Source organism: Cheilinus undulatus, linkage group 22 (assembly GCF_018320785.1).
Source record: "Cheilinus undulatus linkage group 22, ASM1832078v1, whole genome shotgun sequence".
Classification (NCBI taxonomy): domain Eukaryota; kingdom Metazoa; phylum Chordata; class Actinopteri; order Labriformes; family Labridae; genus Cheilinus; species Cheilinus undulatus.
In genome coordinates, this window is record NC_054886.1 from 16,558,225 (window position 1) to 16,580,976 (window position 22,752).

General features: G+C 38.6%; 1 protein-coding gene across 4 annotated transcripts; it reads left to right on the top strand.

Annotated features, from left to right (window-relative positions):
* The first annotated feature begins 1,175 nt into the window (after nt 1-1,175).
* plscr3b (phospholipid scramblase 3b) lies at nt 1,176-18,898 on the top strand. Of its 4 annotated transcripts, none has more exons than XM_041779327.1 (9): nt 1,176-1,488; nt 2,143-2,240; nt 2,680-2,832; nt 8,249-8,538; nt 12,017-12,059; nt 12,233-12,453; nt 14,196-14,357; nt 15,599-15,760; nt 15,871-18,898. In XM_041779327.1, the coding sequence occupies exons 4-9, from the start codon at nt 8,284-8,286 to the stop codon at nt 15,928-15,930; spliced, it is 903 nt and encodes a 300-aa protein (XP_041635261.1). In that variant the 5' UTR covers nt 1,176-1,488; nt 2,143-2,240; nt 2,680-2,832; nt 8,249-8,283; the 3' UTR covers nt 15,931-18,898. The 4 variants fall into 4 exon arrangements, with proteins under 4 accessions (XP_041635261.1, XP_041635263.1, XP_041635260.1 ...); XM_041779329.1 differs by having other exon boundaries at nt 2,680-2,827; XM_041779326.1 differs by lacking the exon at nt 2,680-2,832 and having other exon boundaries at nt 1,178-1,488.
* Nucleotides 18,899-22,752: the final 3,854 nt, after the last annotated feature.

Genomic DNA, 22,752 nt, shown 5'->3' on the forward strand with positions numbered 1-22,752 from the left:
ACATGAGAATCTAAGAAACACTTGATATAGACAGCTAACCCTCCAACATCTTATTTCAGTGTTTTGATATGCTGGTTTAATTTCTTGGTCAAACACAAATCTCTCTAACCCAGTATTTTAAATAAATTAACCCTCAAAGTATCACAAAATCCTGTCTCATCATATGATTTCCATTTTTGGGACAAATGTTTAGCTATCATTACTGACACCAAGGTTCTGATAGTTCTAGGTTTTCCATTAGGTTTTATTTTTATTTAGTTTTTCCTTTCTATTTAAATTTCAGTTTAGCTCTAATTAGTTTTTACTTCTGGCTTGTTAGTTTAGTTTAATTTTTAGTTTGTAAAAATGCTTGGTTTTAGTTTAGTTTTGAATTGTTTTAGTATTGGTTTTAGCTTTTTCGGATACTTGTCATCCAAAAGGGCATGAAAAGGTAAACAGCATACACTTTTAAAGTGTTTGTTAAAGGAAAAAAAATTGGCGACTCTTCACTTTATATTTTGTCTATTTAAATTTGATATTCTAATGCTACTCAGGACCTAAAATCAATCATTGTTCAATCAAATCAGGCCATTTTACACTCCCTTGGCTTGGGTGTAGCTCTAGCTACATGTTTGTCGGTCTGCTGCTGTTAAAGACTAAAACTGAGGTAATTTGTCCCTAATTGTATTTTTTCTTATTTTGTTTTATTTGGACTTTATTTGAGACTAACTGACTGACAAATATAAATATCGATTGTTGTTTTATCATGTAATGAGGAGATAAGAACGACTTTTTGTCAGTTTAAATAAAGATTGAATCTTGTTGAAACAAACTTGGGACAGTCACGCAGCATGAACTTTTCCCTGCATATGTAAAAAATTGAATTTTTATTTGTTTAAATATGCCACTTGGAACTAGAAAGGCTATGTCACGTCACTCACCCATATCTATATCTATTGCAAATTGTTTAAAAAATTCAAATATTTATGTCATTTTTTTCCTCTAAAAGACTTACTGAGGGTCGTTATTTGGACTGTACTGGCTCTACCGCCATATTACCTATGATTTAGCGCCCTCTGGTGGTTGTTGCTAGCAGACTAGCCCCTCCTACTTACTGCTGCTGCGCTGATAATATATTCTCATTTACATAGAACAAGACTGTTGCCATAAACGTTAGTGACGTATAACGTATAACGACAATACACAGCAACGGCCAACTCTCTTTAACAGATTTAAACAGTCGAAACTGCCAGATAGTCGACTTCCCTGACATTTTTGTGGGTTTATATATAACGTATGTTGGTGGCAGTCTTCAGGAAGGTCATCAGTGCGTGAAAGAGGAGGAGAAAGTCAAAAGTAGCTAATTATGGGCGGGAGGAGTGACAGCAACAGAGCAGCAACGAGGAACAGGTTTGCGAGAAGAAAAACGTCTGTTTGACTCGGCTATTTTTCCCTGTTCCACTTCATTTATTTCTACTTGGGTCGGAGAAGACACCAGCTACCAGATAGGTGAGATTTACTTGTCGTTTATACGTTTGTTTGTTTTTTTTTACATGAATACGACGGGTTTAGTTTTTCTGTTTTTATCTGACTTTTAACAGAGGCAGAGATAGGCCAATAGCCAGAGAGGGCATGGTGAAAATATTTACAACTTGACTCTTTATGGCGGATTTATACGTTGTTTACACTCCAACCCAGCGTTATCTATTTGCTTAAAATGCTGTGTTAGCAAAATAAAAACATAAAAAGCAGCAGAAGGTATGACTTTTATGATGTCCAGTGGAAAATGGGCCATTACTTTAAACGCCCCACCCACGTAGTACGGTCATGCATCTCTACTCTTGAAACATGCAGCATCAAGAAAATAAGACCTACTTGCTAACCTTGAGTCTCATCTGTATCACCTGATTTGTTTTTATGAAGACACTAGGCAATTATTGTGGTGGTTATAAACAAATAAAACCTCTGGTGGAAACAGAAATTTAGATTACAGGACAACATAAGTAACTTAACACAAGGATGCCCATGAATGAGCCTGGGTGTTGCCTCTCTTGAACCTTTCTTTTTTTATATCACTATGCGCCTTTATGTGCTACCCTCCTCCCTCCTTGTGCTCTGGTTTTAATCACCCCACCTCTCTTTCTTTCCCTCCCATTCCTCAAGTTTCCCATAGAGATCCTGGGAGTGGACTGGGAAGTGAGACCTCCTTTCACTCGGAGTCCAGAAAAGCTTCAAAGATCTGTACAACATGTCTGCTCCTGGTAAGTGGAGAAACAAAGCACCAGAATTGCTAGATCCATGACAAATTAGCATGTTAACTTGGCTTAAAGTCAGGAAACTGTTGATTATGGTTTCCTTGGACTTTCCTGTTTTCAGAGAGTTGTTTTGATGCCCTTCTTCAGCACTCTTAAGAAATGTTATCCCCCCTAAGGAGTTTAAAATGAAATCGTTAGCAAAAGCATGTCTGATTTTGGCTCTCTGGTCCAGCATAAAGCTCCTCCTTCAGGATGGAAAAGAGCAGTTTAGGAGGTGAAAGGTGTCGTTGTTTTGGCTGCCTGCCTGTGGATGTGAGGGAGGGTTTCCAAAAAACATGCTCGTTTAAAATTTGCTGTTTTGTTTCCTGCAAGTGAAGACTGGAATGTAGGAAAGAGGAGGAGAAACGCGCAGAACTAAATACTCATGTCCTCTTTCTGACATCAGGCTCCTGTTGAAAGTTGTTTCTGACTTCGAGGTTCGACTACAAAAGTTCAGCCTATAGAAGGGAGTGGAGTCTTAAAATAAAATGGCCCTCTAAAATGACCCCTATGTATTGGTTGACTGTCCCTCCATTCGAACGAAAACCAGTTTGGTAAGGTATGAAACAAACATGACACCACTACATGACTCAAAAGATCCTATTAATGCATAACTTAAATGATTGTGTTGTAATAGAAATCAAAAACTAAACTGTTGTCCTGTCCAAAGCTCTTAAAGTAAATTAAAATAGAAATTATAAAAATGAAAGTTAAAGTAGGGCTTCTTAAAGGGAACAAACAGACACAAAACTAAAAGATGGAAACAACAGACAATAAACTCACATACCACAAGTCTAACCACAATAGAAGGGTGAAAAAAATTTCAGTTCTAGGTGTTAAAGTTGTCACTGATCTCAGATCAGCACTAAACAAACTTGTAACAAAAAATTCCCATCTTTTGAGATGCTGGTGTTGCAGAGGGGACATACTCCTGAAATGCAAAAGCAACAAACTTAAAATTGTCATAGCTAACCTTATCAGTGACAGCAGTGGCATCATGGCATGTCATGTCTGTTTATCACAGTTACTACCCTGTTGTTCTGTTTCTACATTTTTGGAAAAAAATCCTGTTACCATGAGAAAACCAGCTTTGCTATGGAGGTAATTGGATAAACTTGTCCACTAGCTCCCATGACATTACCATTAAAACCACCTGTCCTTTACATGGCTACACTGATTTTCAATGCAGAACTAATACAGTTCATCCTTTTAAGAATATGCTTGTTCAACTTTACAGTGCCAATGAAAAGTATTCAACCCCTTGGGGGTTTTACCCTTTTTATTGATTTTATAAATCAATCATGTTTTGTTTTTTTTGTTTTTTTTACAAAAAGCAAATCAAAAAACATCTTTAATGTCAAAATGAAAATAAAGTCGTTAGGTCTCAATCAGCTTGCACATCTCCTTTTACCCTCTACCTTTACAAGCCCTCCAGGGCTAGCTGCCAAGAAGCATCCCTACAGCATGATGCTGCCACCTTCGTGCTTTACAGTGGGGATGGTGTGTTTGTGATAATGTGCTGTGTTTGGTGTCCGCTTGTCTGATGACCATAAAGTACCGTTTTGGTCTCATCAGACCAAAGAATTTTCTTCCACTTGACCACTGAGTCTCCCACATGCCTTTTGCCAAACTCTAGTTGAGATTAAATATGAGTTTTCTTCAGCTTTGACCGGTGAAGAACCCACGTTGAACAGTTGTTGTATGCAGAGTCTCTCCCATCTCAGCTGCTGAAGCTTGTAACTCCCTCAGAGTAGTCAAAGGTGCCTTGGTAGACTCTCTCACTTGCACAGTCAATCAACGATCAGTTTGTGAGGACGGCCTGATCTAGGCTGATTTACACGTGCCATTTCTTGATGATAGATTTAATCGAACTGCATTTAAACTTTTTTGTCAATTTTCAATTATCAACGAATCACAACCTGTTTTTATCCTGGCAGCTCTTATTTTCAGTACAACATGAATGCAGTCCAGCATTTTTAATGGTCAGTGTCAGAAGTTCTTTGTTGTTGCACTCAAAACTGTAAAATGCCACTTCTTCAATGTTCAGTAAGGACCCACCAAAAACACTTTTTTTCAGTCTAAATTCCAACATCTGGGTACTCACTGGTACTAAGTGCAAATATCAGTACCTTCACAATTCCTACAATTATTCTGAAGGTTTGTTTCATTTTCATCAGATGTTCCTCACTGCTTCTCTTGACAGTTTAGTGGCTCTACTTTTGTCATCCTCTATCATTTTACAACATCACCAAACTGCAGACATAGCTACAACTATATGGCTAACATGCTGTAAATTAGACTGAATACAGTTTCTAAAGTACTTAGACTTGGCATCAGCATTTAGACCTGATACTATTTAATCCTTTACACTGTTTATAGTTTTAAGTGACATTTCCTTGAATAAAGACAGGTATAAAGCACACAGAGCTTGGTCACTACTGATGGAAGCTGAGGTCAACTTTCATATTCTAGTAATAGTAAGTGCCGGTAAGAAGTACTATGAAACTTAGATTGTGGCCACTGCCAGTGCAAAAATAAAACTGGCAATTAAAGTTATGGTTTTGGGTTAACCATTTGAATTAATGAACAAATTGTTGACTGATATAAAAGTATTACTACTTAAAGATCAGGACTGAAATTAAAGAATTACACTGATACAGAATGTTCTGGTTTTGTAACTTAAAAATACATGCAAAGTAATACATGCAAATACATGTTTCTAAATGAACACATAACATTAAATAACATTTTTGTCCCTTATCATGAGCCAGTTGTTCTTGTCTGATTGATAACCTAAGGTAGCAATGACAGGAGCCCATGAAGTTCAAAACATTTCCACTCTTACATAAAGTTTTGCTGTTATCTTTTCCATCAACTACACTGTCTTTGACCTCTCTCACCATTGTTAAAGAGTCAAAAGTAGCAGCTTGAGCCAGGATAGCGTCATCATATTCCTCGCTACTAGGGAAGAGGATGTGTGTTAAACATGCTTTTGTTTTTTCCACAGCTCCCAAAGGGATTAAAACTTTGATATAATACAATGGGTCCAGTGGTAAATTAACAGTGAAAATACAATAATCAAATTTCTGCTTTAATCCTCTACCAGAATGGTTTCTGTTTTTGGTAATCTTGAAAATTTGTTCAGTCAAATAAATGACCAAAATAAATACAAACAGTGGGAAAAACAACTTTATCTTTGCCTAAACAGCCCATGATTTTAGGGAAATATTCTACAAAACATGAGGCGATTACTCACCATAAATCTTCTTCACCTTGACTTGATTTTATGTCTTTATTCACCAAATCATTTATCTACAGCAAATTATAGTTAATGCACTTGAGCATGAAGCTACAAGCTAAATATGGCAAAAATAATGGAAGTACAACTGTGCAAGCAGTTTGTTTAAAACTGCTCTCAGTACAATAAAAGACAAAGAATTCATCCATCACTGTTGGTACTCTGCTTGTGAAGTGATGACTCCTGCATGAGTTTGTTTAACCAGTCTTGAAGGATGATGGTGTTGACACCTTTTCAGTCAGAGAATGAGTGAGTAGAGGTTCTGTCATTAGTAATAAAATGAAATGAAATGTCTAAGTTAACCTCTCTGGTTGACATTTAGTGATGACTCCATGACACAGACCTCTGTTTGTGAGCAAACAAAGTATGACAGTCAGTGATTCCCCTTTATTAAATACAGACATCATCACCTCCTCACTGTCAAACCTACTTCTTTGTCACTGCTAGCTGAGCTCTTTCTCAGTGATGCATGTTATATTTAAGGCTTTTTAAAACTGTGGTTGAATTATTGTGTATGAAGTTGGCTTTTAGTATTACAATTAAAGGATGATTCTGTTAGATTAACAAACGCTATATATAATATAACGTATGGTGCGCAATTCCATTTTCCCTATTGTGGACTTCAGTTGAACTTATTCACTTAATTGTGTGCATACCTAACACACGAGTTAGAAGACTTTCTCCTCTCAGTGAAGCCATTGAAACATACGACAACTGTGGCTTCTTAGCTTCATCCATCACTGCCCTCTTCCGTCTTTAAAAGCCTGGCTCAGACCACACAAATTCAGCCAGATTTGGGCTGACTAAAACATTGCAGCTCATTGTCAAACCTAGGGCTGGATGTACATTGGGAACGACAAATGGTCTTGTAGCGTGACGTAATCAACGACACATCCAAGACGCCCACGACTCGACAAGACTAGCATGTCTGGATTTTTCTTGCATTGTCGCTGACACCTTGACCCCACATCAGTGACATGAATCCTGATACATACCAATAGGAGAGCATTTTCTGTTTATCTTTCTGTCACCATTTACCAGAGAGACATTATACAAGTCCCCAGTTTCTCTCCCTCTGGGGAATTTATGTGTACATACAATGATTTTCCAGCCATGTTATCAAATTCATACCTCAAGTTCCATCTGAAGGAATGCTGGTCCATATTGTCCTCCTCTTGATACATCAGAAAAAGTCAATTTATTTATGCTGTTTTCCTTCTTTTCAGAGCAAAAGACCACTTGAATCACATGGAGCACTTCTGTTGTATCTATGATTGACACTCTTTTACTCCCCTCCTCCCAAACAACCTCTACACTCACACACAGTCATGGAGATAGTGATGATGTCAACGTACGATGAGTGGCCGGTATCACTTTTGTAGTGTGGCCTGTCTGTCGACCATGATGGGTCAAGATTTTAGTCGCATAGTCTGACATGATGCAATCATGATCAGCCAAAAAAAAGATATAGTCTGAGCCAGCCTTTAGTCTTAGTGATTTTATCAAACAGTAGAAAGAAGAGCTAACTGGCTTCTTTTTAGCTGAAGGCTGGTGTATGAACTAGTTCCATGAAGCACTTCTCATGAGAACCTCAGCCTGCCGCCAAAGTTGGCTGAAGTGGGTCTTTTATCACAGTTTTTCTCTTAGCTTTTTTTGTAACTGTCCTCTTCCTTATCTTAGGCTCAGCTGTTGTATTAAACAGCACAGAGACAGGCTAACTGGCTTCTTTTTAGCTGATGTGGGAACTAGTGTCATAAGGCAGTAGTGCAGTTCTGACAAGTGAACCTGCTAATCAAGTTAAATAGTGCTGAAATCAGGCAACTATGGCACTCTGTGGAAATGAGATGGATGACTTTTTCCCTGATTAACTTATTTAACTATTGAAACAATGTTGGAACTAACATTGTTGGTGGAACAGCTACATATTATTGCTTTGACTTGAAATTTAAATAAAAAGTTCAAACAAAATGTAAAAAACTGACGAAAACGAATAACTATTAACCTTGTTTTGAGCTTAGTGTCTTTTTTATGAAGCATTCAGGCTGACCCCAAGAACCACAACCTCACTTATTCATCTCTCCAATCTGATAAGAAGCAGCAGCTGTTGGATTCCTGCCTATAAACACTCTTATCTATAAAACATGCTGTTTGTGGCGTTCATATCTACAAACCGCACTTCTTTAGAGAGCATTTACCATAAAAATGTAGCAACAAACAAGTGGCTGTAACTATAAAGCAAAGTCAAGTAATGGTTCTTTGCTCCCGCCCCTCTGAGTGATCTCAGCCTGGGTTGTGGCTTGGCTAATAAGTAGCTTACTGGCTCTGCTGACCCCTCAGGGAAAAGCAGGATGATCCACGGCAACACTCACAAACTTATGAGCACTGCCATCAGCCACACACGGATCTGACTTCCTCTGTTTGTTCCACTGTGGAGTAATAATGACCTAAAAGCTTTTTTCTCTACAATTTTATTAGATTTTATTGAAAGGTGACATTCTTTAGTAAGTTTTTTTTTGTCTTTATCTTATTTTCTCTTATGTATTGGAAATTTCACACTTAAAATGTACCACGACTTTATCTAATTGAAATAATGTAGTTTTATACAGCTCAGAGACTTTTGCTAATTGTTATTTTTTGAAGTGTTGTGCTTGAACAAATATTATCTTTAACTCTCCAGGTTATCCAGGTGGTCCAAACCAGCCACCCTACCCCATGACTCATCCCGGCGGTCACTCAGTCGCCCCATATCCCTCCGCTCCAGGAGGGTATGGCGATCCCAGTCAGGCCCCTCCTCCGGGCTTCAATATGGGCTACAATTCAGGCCCACCTCCCGTCATGTTTCAGCCCGGTCAGGTGGGTCCAGGACCTGTTCAAGGACAGGAATATGGTGCAGGGATCACCCCTGCTCCGGTCGGTGCACCTGCTGTCCCTGTCGGTGTTCCACCAGGGCTTGAGTACCTCACACAGGTAGGACAAGCAAAGATACGGTAAATTAGCTGAGCATGACTTGAGATAAAAGATAAATGAGTCAAATTTGACATGTTTTAGTGTCTTGACCTTGACATAAGATAGATTATTCAAGCACCACTCCTTCTCTATACAGCTGCTATGATAAGAACTACACTAAGATTATATGAAAGGCAAAGTGTTTGACACCTTTCAGGACTTTTATCAATGGGTGTGTGCTGGTCTGGACTGGCTATAAAATGTGTTGATTACTTTTTCACACGTAGTTCTTGCAATTTATCTTTGAATCCAAGAGTCGATCAATCAGACTTCATTTATACAGCACTTTTCATACTACAGCAAGTGATACACAAAGTGCTACACACATAAAAACAGTAAAAACACTAAGACCACTTAGAGATGCTTGAAAAAATAGATCCCCATCAGAGTTACAAAATGTGTTTAAGTTTCGACATCCGTTGAAAGTTAGCTCATCATAACTTTATTTATACAGCACTTTACAAACATAAAAGTACACAGCCCAAAGTACTTCCCAAAGAACAATCAGGACATACAGTAAACACAGAATCTGACAACAATAGATAAAATCCTGGGTGCTGGTGTAGATCAGCTGGCACCCATGTACTGAGGCTGTAGTCCTCAGCACACTGGTCTCAGGATTGATTCTGGGTCTCAGGGCATGTTTGGTGTGTCTCTTCTTCCACTCTTTCTTCCCATATTTCCTGTCTATTTTCAGCTGTCCTATCCAATAAAAGCAAAAAATTAATTGTAAAAAAAATCCTGATAGACTGAAACAAGGAAATAAGAAATTAAATACTTTTTAAAAATAAAATAAATGGTTGTAAAATATTAAAAGCATGAAAATACTTGGGATGCTCGATATTAAAGACATGATATCGTTATCGGCAGATGTGAGCTTAAAAGGTTAAATATTGTTATTGGCAGATACGTGCATTTTAGCTGTTATAGCTGCTGCCCGTGTCGACAGTATAAATCATATATGGGCCTTCATTATTTGAAAAAAATTACCCTCAGATATAGGTGGTATTCTGGGCTCCACAAACTCAAGGAGGCCATATATGAGCCCTCAATGTTTTAATGCAGCTGAAAACATAAGGACCTGTGTCCATAGCTGACTTACTTAGCAGGGCAGTGCAGATAACGTTTAAGAGTGCTTCCTTGTTGCTATATTACAAGTAATAAATCCTGCGTTCCTTGGATGAATCAGTAACTCTACTTTTATATGGTAATTGTAAACGGGCTTGAACTTGTATGGTGCTTTTCCAGTTTTCTGTCTACTCAAAGCACTTTTACAATGGCTTTGTCACATCTGTTCACACCCTTTCAATCCGCTCACTCCACATTCACACACACACACACACACACACACACACTGATGCAAGAGGTTGCTATGGAGAAATGGAAATCAGATTAGCTTATCCCATGCATACACATCCATACATATTTACATGTCACCGACGAAGCATTTGGAGAAAATTGGGGTTAAGTGTCTTGCCCAATGACACATCAAACATGTGACTGCAAGAGCTGGGGATCAAACCTTCCAGTTGCAGGACAACCAACTCTACCTACTGAGCCACCGTCACTATGTGCTTCATATTTCCATACCTCAAGGCAATATTACACAGGAGACATGCAGACCATGTAAGGCTAAGTTCACACTGCAGGCCTCAACACTCATTGAATGAGCTAATGATCTTTTGCTCATATTTGATATTTTTATTGGCAGTTGAATTCCAAAAGAACAGATATGAATCTGATTCAGTACAACATATGAAAGTGGCCTGGATCTGATCAGAAAATGTCGGATTCAATGTGACTTGTGCTGTTCACACTGTCAGAAAAAATCAGATTCGAGTCACATATATGCAGAAAAGTCAGATTCACGCCACTTTTACCTGCAGTGTGAACATAGCCTGAAAGAATCCTGTCCTGACACAGGCAGCAGCTGCACACCTAGAAACTACCCCTGAAAAAAGGAAAAGCTTTTGTCAAAAGTCCCCTTGATGTTTTTTACATTTAAAAAAAAGGTGTGTTTACATCAGTATCAGCTAAAATCTGTTTGGAAATATTGGGGAATTAGATATCAGAAAAAATCTGATATCATGCACCCCTAAAGAATACCATAGAATATAGTTTTATGGAAATTAAAATATTTAGGAATAATTAAAATGTCTGAAAGCTGAAGCCTGTAAAATGAGATATAAAATACTGAACAGGGTTGTAAGATCTCTCAAAATTAACAAAAAAAAATTAAAAAGATTTATCATCTTCAGTTTGCTTTTAAAACACCCAGAGTTCACCATTTTAATGTCCAGAGATGGTGAGTTTTAAAGTTAAGGGACAGAAAAACAAAAAGCTGTCCCCCTGGTGGTTGTGTGGGTCACATGAGGGATATGTAAAGGAGGACATAAGGGATCATAAAAAACAACTAAACAACTAAAACAAAAACAAGTAAAAGAACCTCAAATCAGTTCTATTAGAAGTCCAACACCAACCTCCAACACATTCAGCTTAAAGTCTTCGGCACGGTCACTTGTTGAACCATAACACCTGCTCTTCTATAGTGTGACAGTGAAAACCTTAGATTAAAGACAACGCCTTGTTCTTTGGATAGATTTCTGATAAATCATTTTTTAAGATTCATTTTGGGGCTGTTTTGTTTTTACTAGAGACCGGACAGTAGATCGAGTCAGAAACAGGAAGAGAGTGGGCAATGACATGCGGTGACCTAACCGCTAAGGCCATTGCACTCCAAGTTTCTGATAAATAATTGGCTGTCTGGGTTAATTCCACATAGTTTATTCACATTTAGAAAACAGCAGTTTTAGCATAGATAAATAATTTAGCTTGCCCTCTGTGTATTTACATTGTTGAAGGTGAATCAGCTTATGGGTTTTTTAATGTCAAATGATCATTTGCGGCTTCTTAGCTTACAGCAGATACTGATAAAGGAACCTTAAAACAAAGGGGAAATTTGTTGTGAATCAAAATCATCAAGATGTGGCCCCCAGAATCAAAAGTGAAATTAAATAGAGTCGAAATGTTGAATGTTTTACTCCTTTTAGAACATCCCTACCACCCTGAAATTCAAGCAAGAGGACATAAAGAAAATGTTATAAAGGTTATAAAGAAATCACTCATTAATGCTGTAATTCAATAAATAATACAATTAAGGTTTTCTCCCAGAAAAACAAAATAAATACTCTAAAACAGATCAAAAAAGCACTATGATTTAGTGTAAGGGCTCTCTGTTGAATGGCTCTTCATGAATTTTGACCATAAAGCAACAAGCGTGTCTGTGGCTTTATGAAAATTCATGGAGTAGCTGTTTTGCATTGAAAACAAACACACTTGTGTCTTTATGTTTGCATCTTTTCCTTGTTTTTATTCTCCAGGATAAATGTATTTTCTAGTTATGAGCTTCTTTTTACATTGCTCTCTCTTCTGGTTTTAGATTGATCAGATCCTCATCCATCAGAAAGTGGAACTCCTAGAAGGTAAGCTATGACATTTTTACTCCCTTCTTGTTCAATAATCAGAAGCCGTGTGTCGTTTTTGCTGCACCTTTGCTCTTTAACCTCTCCATTTAAATCAAAATGACATCTGTCCTTGAACTGTCTTTCTTATCTACATGTTTTCCTCTTCTACCTCTACTTCCAACACCGCCCAGCATTCATCGGTTTTGAAACCAACAACCAGTACGAGATTAAAAACAGTCTGGGCCAAAAGATCTACAAAGCCAAGGAGAAGAACGACTGCTGCACCAGGAACTGCTGCGGCTCTCTGCGCAGCTTCGACATGAAGATTAAGGACAACATGGACAGGGAGGTCATCCGTCTCATCCGGCCTTTCCGCTGCGTCTCCTGCTGGTGTCCCTGCTGCCTGCAAGAGGTCTGTGTAGACAAACTAATCAAAAACACTCTTCAATGCGCTCATATCACATCAGCTAACACTTAAAGATGAATAGTGCACAATTAAACAGGTCATTCGACAGCTAATCAGAGCTATCTGGGTTATAATGTTTGCCAAAAGTGTGCCAAGATAACCTGCAACATTATTGATGTTGTTAATATTTAACTGTCGTGGACGTCTGAAGAGCTTCTGACAAAGAGGCACAAACAGTTACAGCTAGAGGAGTATATTAATTATTAATCCTCATTGGTAAGGGTATAAGAACAACAATAATGGTTTCCAGGGGTTACTCTTCAGGAGGCAATAAAAACAATAGGAAGCTAAAACGCAACATCTTTACTAATCTGCAGCTGAAAAGTCCTCCAAATGGCACCATTTGCTCCAGAAAGTAAAGAGACACCATTTTTTTTAAACAAAACTCAGAATAAGCCTTTGATTCATTCATAGGGAGGGTCTCCTCCACAGATGCTGCCATCTTGGATTTTTCATTTTGTGTGTTTTTCTGGTAACTTAGAATGAACCAAATAACAGATACACCTTTTTTTTAATTCTACTGGTTGCCACAGTTTTCACCAGAAAAGCAAGAATCACAGTCAACAGAACTGACTGTTAGATGTTTCTCATATTCCCAATTTTACACACTGCACCTTTAATCCACTAAGCCATCTGTGCCATAAGACTGCTACTTTGTTATGTGGTTATTCTGCATTGTTTTTCTCAAATACAGCCCTCGAACACTGCCGTTATTTAAAATGACTGTCAAAAGGAACAGTCATATCAACTAGTAAGGGCTACATTGCGTGCGCTTGCATGCATGAGAATCCATAGCGTGCTGAAGCCCTCTTCTTCCATCTATACCAGTGCCAAGGAAGTGTACCATGCTTGAGTGCAGGACAGAGCGCTTACACCAAACAAACTGGACTTATGGGGGACATAGACTTGGGCACAGTATGGATTGCCTAGTGTTAGTGCACCCTTAAGACTGGTTTATACTTCTGCACTGAATCTATGCTGTAGCTATGCCTAAGCCATAGTGACCTAAGCAACTGTTGATTTTACTGCAGTTGCAGACCAGTCACAGGATTTTTTGTCTACATTGCTTCACTGTGTGGTTACATTTTTGAGGAGGTCGAGTATGTGCATCTACCTGTATGCTGGGTTCGGGAATAGATAAGGGATAATAAATCAGACTTTAGACTCTTTGGACTTTCCTCTCTTCCCCTTGTGTTACTGTTGGGTTGCTGAGTGTTGCTTCTGTGTTTTTGTCCTCCACTCCTCTCTGGCCAGAGTTTCTATAGACCATGAATGGCTCTTTGTCCTTTCAGTCTATCTCCCAGCCTCCCCCAATCCTCTCCCATCCATCCCTCCACCTCTGAGGCCTTTCTCTGTCTTTCCCTCTCAGCTTAATCACATCGTCTGCAGTCTGGCTACAGTAAATTCCTTTTGGCCTCTTCCCAAACAGCTACACTCACATACTGCAGCTCTGTTTACTTGCTAGACAGGAGCCATGTGAGATGTATTACCTTTGTTATGTGCCACAATGGAGCAGTCAGAGCCTCACTTATCACTCCAGCTGCCCTGCATAGCATGAGACATGCTAACCCTGTGATTTTTTTATTTATAGCTGTCAGTGTCTAGGGAGGCAGCCAAATTTTAAGCTGTCTGTGATTACTTTCTAATTTTGTGCAGTGTGTTGATGTAGCTCTGTTTGTGACTTACAGATGGAGGTCCAGGCACCACCAGGCACCACTGTAGGCTACATCAAACAGGACTGGCACCCTTTCATTCCAAAGTTTTCCATCCAGGGGCCCAACAAAGAGACAGTGATGAAACTGGAAGGGCCCTGCTTTGCCTGCAACTGCTGTGGGGACGTCAACTTTGAGGTGTGTTTAAGGTTGAAACTCAGCTACGTTACATCATACTGATTCACTGGCAAAGAATGTGAAATCAAGAAGAGTAATTGGGATTTTCCATATTACTCGTTTGTTCCTCTACTGTAGTGATTTAGAGGAAAAAGTTGATATCACTCTTAAATACTTCTATTAAATATAAAGCTACAGACAGCAGTGCGTTAGCATAGCTTGGCACAAGGACTGAAAACATGTAACAGCTAGCCCAGTCCAAGTGTAACAGAATGTTGTTTCATAAGTATAGCAGTTGAAAATGAAAATAATCACAATCAGAAAGCAGTCCATTAGCATAGCTTAGCACAAAGAGACTGGAAACTGGTGGAAACAGCTAGCTAGTTCAAATACTGCAAAATCCACCTATTGGCTGCTCCAAAGCTAGGCACCAACACTTATTATCTCAGAATTTGAAAATGCTCTCAGAATTTGAAAATGCTAACAATAGGAAGTTTAGGTTTATGCGAGGTGATGGTAGGGATTATTTTTTGCTGGGGAGCAGTGAGACTCCACTGGGCTGCTTGGCAACCTCATTAAAATTACAAAACACCAAGAAGTCCTTGCACCCCTTTGGTATTCCAGATTTTAGAGGTACACTCATCATGCGTTGGTGGTCAGATTTAAAAGTTGTGAGTCAATAACTCTCTCATATCCACCCATCAAACATGAGGCTTCAAGAGCAGTCAATTAGCGTAGCTTAGCACAAAGATCAGAGATAGGTGAAAAGAGCTAGCCTGGTTCAAAGTAGATAAAATCCACCATCAAGCAGCACCTATAAAGCTTACTTATGAACACTTGCATCTTAATTTTTTAACCAGTAAAGAATTTTTTAAATGTATAAATGAGAAATGATAGTCTTTATGGAAGCTTACTGCAACAGTCCTCTAGAGGAGCAGTGACTACATGGAGTCTGGCAACCTAATTGTCATTACAAACCTCCAGAGAGTCCATTCACCCTTTAGCTTTTGCTTATCAACAGATTTTGATATCTTTTTGACTGACTGACTTAGCCAGGCTTTCTCTCTCTACATAGCCAGTTTCTGTGCTAAGCTAAGCTAACCAACTGTTAGCTTTAGTGTCACATCCATCAGACTGAGCCTGTGCACTTGTGTAACTCTCTGAAAGAAAGCAAATTTAGACTCCCTCTGTCTTTACTTCAAAACCTGAACACACCACCAGTAAGACAGGCTGACATACACATTGTCCTTGTCACATTGCAGCTGAAGGGTAAAGATGATGACACACCCATTGGTCGCATCAGCAAACAGTGGAGTGGTCTTTTGAAGGAAGTCTTCACTGACACAGACAACTTTGGCATCCAGTTCCCGCTGGACATGGATGTTAAGATGAAAGCTGTGCTGATGGGAGCCTGCTTCCTCATTGTAAGTCCCTATCATTGTCGTTTTCTCTTTGAAGTAACTTTTATTTCATTTCTGCTCTGATTGTGGATCAATAATGTAATGAATTAACATCATCTTTGTTTCATTTTCAGGATTTTATGTTCTTTGAAAAAGTCGGGGAGGCCAACCAGCGCAGCACGGTGTTCTCTTGAAAACAAGAGGGAAAAACAACAGCATGAGAGCATGGACTTTTTCTAGTTATGCATTCTTCTATGACATAAAAAAGTTTTCTGTAATCCTTTTTTCTAGCTGATACGCCGCCATCAACTTCTTTATACAGACTGTCGACCGATAAGAGCTAACAAACTTGTGATTCGAGATGTCTGCCAAGGATGTTTTTTGAAATCCATCCAAACTCAGTGACTGACTTTGGCTGTGAAGTTGCCATTTAAAAACACTCCATACACTTTGTAGCACTTATTTTATTTTGATTGAGCTTACACACCACTGAGATTTAATCTCTGCCAAAGAGAGTCAGACTTCATATTGTTTTTCATTTATGCACTAGAGTTGATGTCAGTATATGTGTTTTGATGTGCCTAAAGTAACGCCTGCATTAACATTTCATATTTATACACAACTAATGTTTGTCAGAATCTTATTCTTGTGTTCTTTTAAGAAATCAAAATATATCTTGTGTAACTGCAATACTGTTGTTGATATTGAAGTTATAGTTATTGTCTTTTAATTTAGCGATGCTAACAGCTAGTGGAAGGCTTTCATATTAGGTGTGAAGTATTTCTAAAACTATTGGATGGATTACCAGAAATATGTTGCAGATATCCAAGGTGCCTTTAAAGTGAATCCTGCCAGCTCGTCGGGCCTCCATTGAGCCTCCATTTAGGAAACAGGTTTAGTATTTTGGTTTATACTCAAACTTTTTACACAGTAACCTCTGCCGCAATTGTGTGTGCACTAATAAGCAAATGTTTGCATGAAACTTAGCACTCATTTGGCAAAATGGGTTTGCGTTGCTGCTGTTGTGGTGTAACATATTAACAAGTCATTGTGAGCATGTTACCAAGCTAGCTTTACGTGCTAACTGATAAACATTGGGCAAGCTAGCTTTTACTTCCAACAAAGTAAAGTTATTTAGATTAGTTAACATAATTGCTATGCTACCACATGTTAGCATGTCCTTGCCAGCATGTTAGCAAACTAGCTTTAAATGCTAGTTGGTAAACTTATGGTAAGCTTGCATTTACTTCTATTACACCAATAAGACAAGTTAACATATCTGCTATGCTGCCACATGTTCGCATGTCATTGTTAGCATGTTAGTAAGCTTTAAATGCTAATTGGTAGACTTCAAATAAGCTTGCATTAAAAACTGATTATGACAATAGGATTTGTTAACATACCTTCTATGCTATGAAGTGTTGGCATGACGTAAGCTTGTTAAAAAGCTAGCTTTAAACGCTAATTGGGAAATATTTTGCTAGCCTGCTTTTACTGCTATTAAGTCAGTAAGATTAGTTAACATACCTGCCATGCTATTAAGTGTTAGCATGTCATTGTGTGCTTGTTAAAAAGCTACCTTTAAACGCTAACTGGGGAATAACTTGCTAGCTTGCTTTTACTGCTGACCATTACATCAAGTCATTTAGTTAACATACCTGCTATGCTACCACATGTTAGCATGTTGTTATTAGCAAGTTAGCATTCAGTGCTAATTAGCCAATACTGGCAAGCTAACTATTGTGCTAGAAAATGTTAGCAGCATGCAAGAAGCTTTACAAGGTTGGTAAAATTGATTAACATGCTCTTTTTAGGTATTAGATGTTAGCATGATATGTTAGCATATTAATGTGAACTTGTTAAAGAGCTAGATTTAAATGCTAATAAGGAAACTTTTGGCAATGTAGCTTTTACTTCTGACTGTAAGAAGATTACTTAACATACCTGCATGCAATTGTGAGCTTTTTATCTAGCCAGCATTCGTACTAATTAGCAAATGTTAACAAGCTACCTTTTTAATTAGCAATTGTTAAAGCTTTACGAAGTTGGTAAAATAGTTTGCCGTGCTTTTGGTTTCTGTCATTGCTGAGCCTTAGAACAGTCTCACAGGGTCATTAGCTTGACTGTTGACTTCTGTTTAGCATAAGCTTACAGGCTACCAGAGTATAGCTTATAAGGAAGTGAAAGATGTGTTGGCAAGAGAACAGGGAGAATGTTTTTTTTTTTTTTTTAATCTCTGCGCCATGCTGACACTAGCAATGTTTACCAAAGCACTCTGCCTCTACCTCTCAGCTGCCTTTCTCTACTTTAAACCCCCCTGTGTCTTTGTGCTGTAGCATGGACTTGGCTTCAGTGTAAATGTCCTCATTCACCCTTTGTGGTTTAGTTGAATCCATGGAGACAAACCTCCGCCTTCGTATATTCCCCCTGATACCGCTGGCTTCATTGAACGTATGCCAATGTAATGACATAGAAGACAGAGAATGTGGATTAAATGGAAGAAACAGTCATAAGTAAAGGAACAGAAAAGCAGAAGTTGTGGCCAGTGAACTATCATCTGCCCTTATAGTGGTTGCAAAATCCCTGAAGTGACTGCTTTAAGGAAACACTTTCTGTAGTAACAGACGCCTGAATGTAAAGTTGTCCTGCAGGTTTGTCTGTTTTTGCTGATTTCTTTGGAATAGATATGTGTAAGTTTGCAAATGTTGCTCATTGCTGTTCAATGCAAATCTCTGCTCTGTATTTATTCATCTGTATTGTGTTTTAACATGGGTGTGCCTCCTTTGAGGCTGTAATGCCACTAGCGCTTCCAAATCCAATATGCAGCGCTATATTACACTGTCAGTAACTAAATGTGTCTTAATCTATGTGCAGAAATACAAACACATATCCTATATACTACTCTCTGTATAATCTGACCTCTTATAAGGAAAAAAACCAAAGGATTTACAGGATAGTAAATGCAAATGTTTGGTCAGTTTTAATAGAAATTTACTGTTGTTACTTTGTTAAACAGGTTTAATCTACAGCAAGCAAGAACATCTTCCTGCATTTGTCTCTAAACTATTTTGTATCATTTATTTGTAACTTTTTTTCTTGTGGTTGAGAAGAATGTTTTTAAAGAATCAATCAAATATCCTGGAGTTCATAAATAAATTCAAATGAAAATTTGACTCTCCTGTGTTCTTCTGTTCCTGTGATTGTCCTGGAAAGCTTTCAAGTCTCTATGTGGAGCATCTGTTTCCACTTGGAAAAAATGATCCTTGCTTCAAGGGAAATCTAGCCTCTGATTGTGTCACCAAATTCTGCTTGAACTCTTCTCCACTTAGTTATTGAGGAACATTCAGACAACACTCATTGATGTCAACATCTATTCCCGACTGGAGGTGCTAACGTTGCAAATACAAGTATAATTACTGGAACATATATGCACTTAATGTTGTGAAAGTTAACCTAATTTCCTCCAAATATTACATAACCATATAAACTTACTTAACAAAAAGAGACAATTAAGTGAATTAGCAACCGGTCGTACCAGCGCACCTGGAAATCTGCATGCAAAATATTGACACTGTACACAATGTGTTTTAGTTTGTCACATAGGCTACTGCTTAGAAGAATACAAAAGAAAAATGTTAAACATGGAAAGACAAACACAACGGACTGTTGTAAACCATTGGTAGGCTTGGCTCAATGGCTGAATGCTTGCCTCAGTTGCACAAGAGTCCGTGATCTCTCTGATATTAAGAACCTACCTTTAATAATAATAAGTTTAGTTGTATAGCACCTTTCAAGAACATCAAAGTCACAAAGTGCTTTACAAAGAGATAAAGGAAAACACAGGCCGTGGTGCAAAGGTACAATAAAAGAATACACAGTACAACACAACACAACAAATAAAGTAAAGTGCAGACCAAACAAGTAGGTCTTAAGTTGCTTTTTAAATGAATCAACAGTGTCTACTGATCTTAAACCCAATGAAAGTGAGTTCCAAAGAGTTGGAGCAATGACCTTAAAAGCACAGTCTCCTTTAGTTTTCAGTTTGGAGTGTGGCACAACCAGCAGGCCCTGATCAGAGGACTGAAGAATCCTGCTGGGACTGTATGGTTTTAAGAGTTCAGTAATGTAGGCTGGTGCCTGACCATGAAGGGCTTTAAAAGTAAACATAAGGATCTTAAAATGTATTCTCAAATGTATGGGAAGCCAGTGGAGAAAATATAGAATTGGTGTGATGTGTGACCTTTTTGAAGACTTGGTAAGTAGTCTGGCTGCAGCTTTTTGAACTAGTTGTAGACGATTTATAGATGTTTTACTGAGACAGGTGAAAAGTGAGTTACAGTAGTCTAAATGGGAAGAATTGAATGTGTGAATAACCATCTCCATCTGAGCTGTAGAAACAATGTGTCTTAGTTGAGCAATATTTCTGAGTTGGGAAAAACAAGAGCAGACCAGATTATTGACATGTTGATCTAGAGACAAGGAGTGGCTAAATGAAACACTGAGCTTATGCAAAACAGGTTTTATAGTGGAAGAGATAACCACAACAATTGTTCACTTTGTGATACAAGCATTAAATTTGGTACAGTTATAGCCAAAGGCATTCCAAAGAACACTGGATATGGAGGCATCCTGAATTTTCAACATGGTGCCCATGGCAGCCATTTTTCAAAATGGCCACCAATGATAACTGTTTCCTCATCAATTTTCTTATCAGGGATGATAATAAAGGATGATGTAGAATAAAAAATGAAGAATAATTATTGTGACAATAGTCATGTGTAACAGACAATGTAATAGAGTGGATATCGAAGCACAGCCAGGGCACACTGGTGACACCACTGCTGTGAAACTCAGCATGGGGTTCAGTGTCAGCTAAATACATTAGCCATTAACATCATTATTTCTGTAGTCAGTATCAATCTGCTCCTTTTAGTGATAGTTTAGAGGTAGTGTAATTTAGTTTCCAAAATGCTGTCTAGTGTTAGTCCCACATCTAGTTGATATTGTGCATATTTAGATGTACAGTCATGGACGAAAGTATTGGCACCCCTGGAATTTTTCCAGAAAATACACAATTTCTCCCAGAAATTGTTGCAATTACAAATGTTTTTGATATACATACAGTGCTTAACAAATTTATTAGATCACCTATCATATTTGTCTCAAAGACCATCCAGCATCATGAAGTGCTTTAATGCGGACTCTTTCATTTTTAGTGAGCTCTCCACATTTTACCATTTTGAACAGGAATGAGGAATTTCAAACTGAATTCACCCAAATTTGAGCCAGCTCACTGGGCTTCTCTGAGATGTCAGAAATTAATCAAGCATAACATTCAACCACTAAAACAAATTTTTCTGTTCAGGAATGCAAGTAAATAACTCTAATTTTTTTAAAGGTTTATTTTGGGCATTTTGTGCCTTCCCCTGATGGAGAAGGACAATGGATAGAGTCGGAAACAGGGATGAGAGGCATGCGGTGGGGCGCCTCGGGCTGGATTCGAACCCGGGCCGTCCGCGTACATGGGGTGCACGCCTTAGCCACTCGGCCACCTGCGCCCTGTAAATATCTATAATTTGACATATTAATCAAGAAATAATAATGTGCTTCACTATTTTTTCAGTTTTTTTGTAAATCAGTAAATTTGAAAATTCGTGGATAACAATAATAATTATATTTTAGCATAAAAAAAAACATTTGGGTTAAAGAGCTTCCACATATTGGTGTATTAACCATTGCAGAAACATAAAAAATGATTTTGGTAATTACCAATGCTGTTAATTTAGGGCAGTTGTGGCATAAACCTTACTTTGGTTAGGGTTAGGGTGGTCTAACACATTTGTTATGCACTGTATGTTTATTTCCTTTATGTGCATTGGAACAACACAAAAAAGCAGAAGAAAAAAAAAAGCCAAAATTGACAGAATTTTACACAAAACTCAAAAAATGGGCTGGACAAAATTCTTTGCACCCTCAACATAATATTTGGTTGCACATCCTTGGGAAAAAATAACTGAAACCAATGGCTGCTCCAGGTCTCTCAGATTTGAAGGGTACCTTCTTACGGGGCTATGCTAATGTGTCATAAGCACAGTGTTGTAGTCATGCTAACAACAGCTAACACGCTGCATGCCCAAGCGTAGGCTTGGGCAATGACGTCAAGCCCCAGCAAAGAGGTTTCGCCCCACCGTAGAGGTCTCCAGCCGAACGCTCCAGTGTAGAGGTTTGCTCGAGGGCTGCAGCCAGACCCTCTTGTCCATTTTAGAAGGCAAGAACAAAGTCACAAAACTCGGTTTTCGTACTTTAAGACAAGTTAATCTCAATGTTTCTACCTGGAGGTGGAGGAATCTGGGTAAGGCATTTCCACATTGTAAATTGGCGGGAAGGCGCGAAATGATCGCATCCTGGTTTGAAATAAAAGATTACTCCTTTGTTTGTTTCATGTGTGACAGGACTCTGTCGATGGATTTTGAGACTGCCATTTAAATGTTTTCCTCAGAGGAGAGCTAGCCCTAGATATGGGGCCTATAGGGATGAAAGGGTTAATGGTTAGAGCTGTGCCCCATGTACATGGACAGCGGGAGTGCAAAAAATTGCTATACCGCGTGTCCACTTGAGGCTGGTTGCAGGAACACCGGAAGTCCCATCTGGACACATGTTAAACAGCCGGTTTTGACACACAAAATAAACTGGTTTACAGCCTGGTTCAAAACACCAAACATGTCTCATTAGCTAGTGTCTTATTGTGCTCCCACCATACGGGGGGTGAATTTTTTTGTACCACTATCGTTTGGATTATATTCAGGATGAAAGCTGATTGGCGTGTGTCATTTGATTGACAGATAGCTCGGCAGGCAGAGGCTCCGTTTCTGTCAACTGGAATGCAAGCTAGCAGGCTGACAGGAAGTCACGCTTAGTGGGCAGGCCATTAGGTTGATCCAAAGTTCGATTGAGACCGCGATTTCAATATGGAAGCCTCCACGGATTGGCTTCAAGAGCTGTTTGAGTCCGCCTAT